Source organism: Helianthus annuus, chromosome 5 (genome assembly GCF_002127325.2).
Source record: "Helianthus annuus cultivar XRQ/B chromosome 5, HanXRQr2.0-SUNRISE, whole genome shotgun sequence".
NCBI lineage: Eukaryota > Viridiplantae > Streptophyta > Magnoliopsida > Asterales > Asteraceae > Helianthus > Helianthus annuus.
Genome location: NC_035437.2, coordinates 147,598,416 through 147,602,536, shown reverse-complemented (window position 1 = coordinate 147,602,536; position 4,121 = coordinate 147,598,416). Strand labels below are relative to the sequence as shown.

The window sequence follows — 4,121 nt, the reverse complement described above, 5'->3', positions numbered from 1 at the left end:
CTATCACAATTTAGTGTGACAGCAATGGTAACATCAATGTTCAGTTCACGAAGGATATTTATCAGCCATAGCACTTCACAGGTTGCGCTGCACATTGATCTGTATTCTGCCTCGACAGAAGATCTGGACACAATACTTTGTTTCTTGCTTTTCCAAGAAACCAAATAACCCCCAAGAAAAATACAGAAACCGGTGACAGACACTGTCAGTGCATTTTGTCCAGTCCGAATCAGAAAAGGCTGTTAGGTGAAATGAGTCAGCCTGTTTAAACATAATTCCAGTCCCAGGTGCCCCTTTGAGGTACCGTAAGACCTTGAAAGCTATCTGAGTGTGTGCTTCAGTTGGTTTATGCATAAATTGAGACAGATGGTGTACTGAATATGTTATGTCTGGTCGAGTATGGGATAAATAAATTAGCTTACCGACCAACTTTTGATATTGTGTAACGTCAACCGTATTGGTTTCCTTTTTTATTAAATTTGTTAAAACATGATTTTGTTCAATAGGACAACTAGTAGGTTTGCTCCCGCTCATCCCATATTCATTTAAAAGGTCCATGCAGTATTTTCTTTGTGAAAGACACACCCTATCATTGGTTTTTATAACTTCAATTCTAAGGAAAAATTTCAAGAAACCAAGATCCTTAATCAGAAATTCAGTTTTTAAAAAGTTTTTTACCTCATTCACGTTTCCTTCATTGTTCCCAATTAGAACAATGTCGTCAACGTAGACTAGCAAGACAACAAAGACGTCGTTTTTAGACATGATAAACATAGAATGATCACACTTGGACTGAACGAAACCAATTTTAACAAGGGCTTGAACAAGCCTTTCATTCCACATGCGTGGGGCCTGTTTGAGGCCATACAAGGACTTGTTCAATTTGCAAACTTTGTTTTGGTGCTTGACACTTAGATCATCAGGAAGACTCATATAAACTTCTACCTTAAGATGCCCATAAAGGAAGGCATTATTAACATCAAGCTGGTATAACGGCCAGTTATTTTGGATAGATAAACTAATGACACATCTAACAGTAACCATTTTAACAACAGGTGAGAAGGTTTCCTCAAAGTCTATACCCTCTCGTTGGTTAAATCCTTTAGCAACGAGCCTAGCCTTAAATCTATTGATCTCACCTTTGGATTTATATTTGACCTTAAATGGGTGTTTTTTCCACTAGGTAGATCAACTATTTCCCAGGTATTATTTCTGTGAAGAGCTGATAGCTCTTCATTCATAGCATCAATCCACCTTTTGTCCTTAACGACATCTTTATAGGTGGATGGTTCAACAATTTTGTTAACATTAGCAGCCAAATAGATATTTTCTCTAGGCAAGTTGGAGTAATCAACAAATTTATCATAACTATACTTAGCGTGTCCAACTACAAAGTCATTACACCTTTTTGGGGCAGACACAGGTCTAGACGATCTCCTAATGGTTTGAGTACCCTCAGGAAGGTTTGATTCATCATTGGAACTGCTTGACTCAGCCCTCACAGGACCAGGTTCAGCACTTATGGACTCATGACTGTCAGACACATCATCAGAACTTAATGACTACTGAGCATCACTAACAACAGTGAATTTAGCCTCGTCACTGTGTTGCTGAGTCTCAACAGGAGAATCAGGGACACCCTTCTCTTCATCATCAGGATTTGTATCACTTGAAGTTTCAAAGTTATCAAAAAAGTTTAGTTGGTTTAAAAGATTTGTATTGATTTGATCAGGAGAGTTATTTTTAAAGGGGAAAACTGACGTCTCTGGAAAAATGAAATTTCTTTGGTCTAAACTCCAGACCTTATACCCCTTTTTGTAGTTAGAGTACCCCATAAAAACACATTTTTCAGCTTGTTCCTCTAGTTTATCAGAGTTGTCTAAAACAGTAAAAAACAGAGGCAACCAAAAACTTTCAAGTGATCAAGAGAAGGTTTAAAGTCAAATAGCATTTCATAAGGGGAACAACCATGTAACACAGAAGAAGGAAGCCTGTTAATCAAGTAGGACGCAGTAAGCACACATTCGGACCAGTATTTAAGAGGGACTTTAGACTGAAATAATAAAACTCTTGCAACATTTAGCAAGTGTCTATGTTTTCTCTCCACAACACCATTTTGTTGTGGAGTATATGTGCATGAGGTTTGATGAATGATTCCATTAGTTTTAACGGAGGTAGACATTTGTAAATTAATGAATTCTGATCCGTTATCACTCCTAAGCACTTTGATATTAACTTCAAATTGGGTTTTGACCAGAGTGTAAAAACTTTGTATGTTCTCAAAACTTCTGATTTGGATTTCATTAAATAGACCCATACAGATCTGGTAAAGTCATCAACAACTGTGAGAAAATATTTGTACCCATCTATTCTAGTGACTTTGTATGGACCCCAAACATCCAAGTGTACCAGATCCCCTACTTTAGTTTACCTATGGTCACTTAGAAGAAATGGTACCCTGTGTTGTTCGGCCTTGTGACAGATGTCACAAGTTTTGGTGTCATTAGACTCGGTTTTAATTTGTAGCACTTTTAACACTTGTTCAGCTGGGTGACCCAGTCTTGAGTGCCAGAGCTTTATGTTTTCAGTTTTACTTAAGCAAGAAAAGTTAGTGCCCAGAGGGTTACCACAAAAGTACAAACCCTCAGTTTGTCTACCAGTCACCAGGGTTTTCTTTGTGCATGAATCCTGAATGTAGCAAGTATTTTCATCAAATATAACTCTAAGCTTGTTGTCTTTAGCTAACTTATACACAGAAATGAGATTCACATAGTATTCAGGCACAACAAAGACATCTTTTAAAATCACAGAATCTGAGAGCTTAAAACATCCAATTTTAGTAACTTTAGCATCTGTCCCATTAGGATGCTTAATGGTTATATTATATTCAGAGACATCAACCAAGTTAAACATATTTTCACTGGTCATAACCATATGCTAGTTTGCACCAGAGTCAATGATCCAGTTCAGATTCTGTGTTGAAGAGCCCATAGAGTTAAAACAGAAAATTTTTTTGCAGTCTCCTAGAGTAGAGAAGGAATTAAAGTATTTACCTCCTACATTGGGCTTATTAATGTCTTCTGTTTTATTTTCATTCAGCAACCCTAGCAACTTAGAAAACTGATCAGCAGACAGAGTATTCAAGGAACTAGCACTTTTATCACACACAGAGTTGTTCACAGAAGGGCCATTACTGTTATTAGCAGAACTATTAGACCTAGACCATTGACCATTTTGATTAGGTTTTTGTCTATAATTGGTAGGATAGCCATGCAGCTCAAAACATTTATCAATAGTATGCCCAATTTTATTGCAATGAGTACATTTAAGATTAGGATTAGGACCTTTGTTAAACCTTTTCTTGTTGTCATTAAAATTACATAACTTGGCAACAAACCCAACATTTGGAATTTTAGACCCACTATTTGATCCTCTATGAGATTCTTCTCTAGAAATGATAGAGAAGGCAGTTTTGATAGTTGGTAGAGGATCCCTAATCAACAAATTTGTCCTAACAGGTTGATAAATATCATCTAGACCCATCAAGAACTGCATAAGTTTGATTAACTGATTGAACTCATTGAACTTAGTAGAAGCATTGCAAGTACAAGAGGGCAACTGTAACATGGCATCAAATTGTTTCCACATAGTGTTTATTTTATGATAATACTCAGACACACTAGAGCCATTTTGACTAACAGAATTGATTTTCTGATATAAGCTAAACACAACAGACCCATCAACTTTATCATAGGTATCTTTTAAATCATCCCAGACTTCTGAAGCAAGTTTTGAATAGACTTGACCAACATATAATTCATCAGATACAGAATTCAGAATCCAGGTTAGCATAATTGAATATTTGAATTACACCGATCCTACTGACTAGCAAGGACATCATTGTCTTTAGACTTAGCACATGTTCCGTCAATAAAACCTAATTTGTTTATAGCCATTAGAGCAAGTTTCATAGCATTTGACCAGACCACATAATTCTCAGTCCCTTTTAATTTTATACTAACTATTGTGAGCCCACTAGACTCACTAGCATGGAGATATAATGGGTCACTAGCATCAAGTTTGTTAATCAGAGTCATAGAAGGATCAGTTTTATCACCCAT

The 4,121-nt window shown here is 36.5% G+C and overlaps 1 protein-coding gene across 1 annotated transcript; it reads right to left on the bottom strand.

Annotated features, from left to right (window-relative positions):
- Positions 1-541: 541 nt before the first annotated feature.
- LOC118492183 lies at positions 542-4,121 on the bottom strand. The gene is made up of 7 exons (XM_035990008.1): positions 3,887-4,121; positions 3,054-3,800; positions 2,643-2,852; positions 1,567-1,879; positions 1,083-1,533; positions 679-984; positions 542-586 (listed from the first exon to the last, which is right to left on the bottom strand). The coding sequence occupies exons 1-7, from the start codon at positions 4,119-4,121 to the stop codon at positions 542-544; spliced, it is 2,307 nt and encodes a 768-aa protein (XP_035845901.1).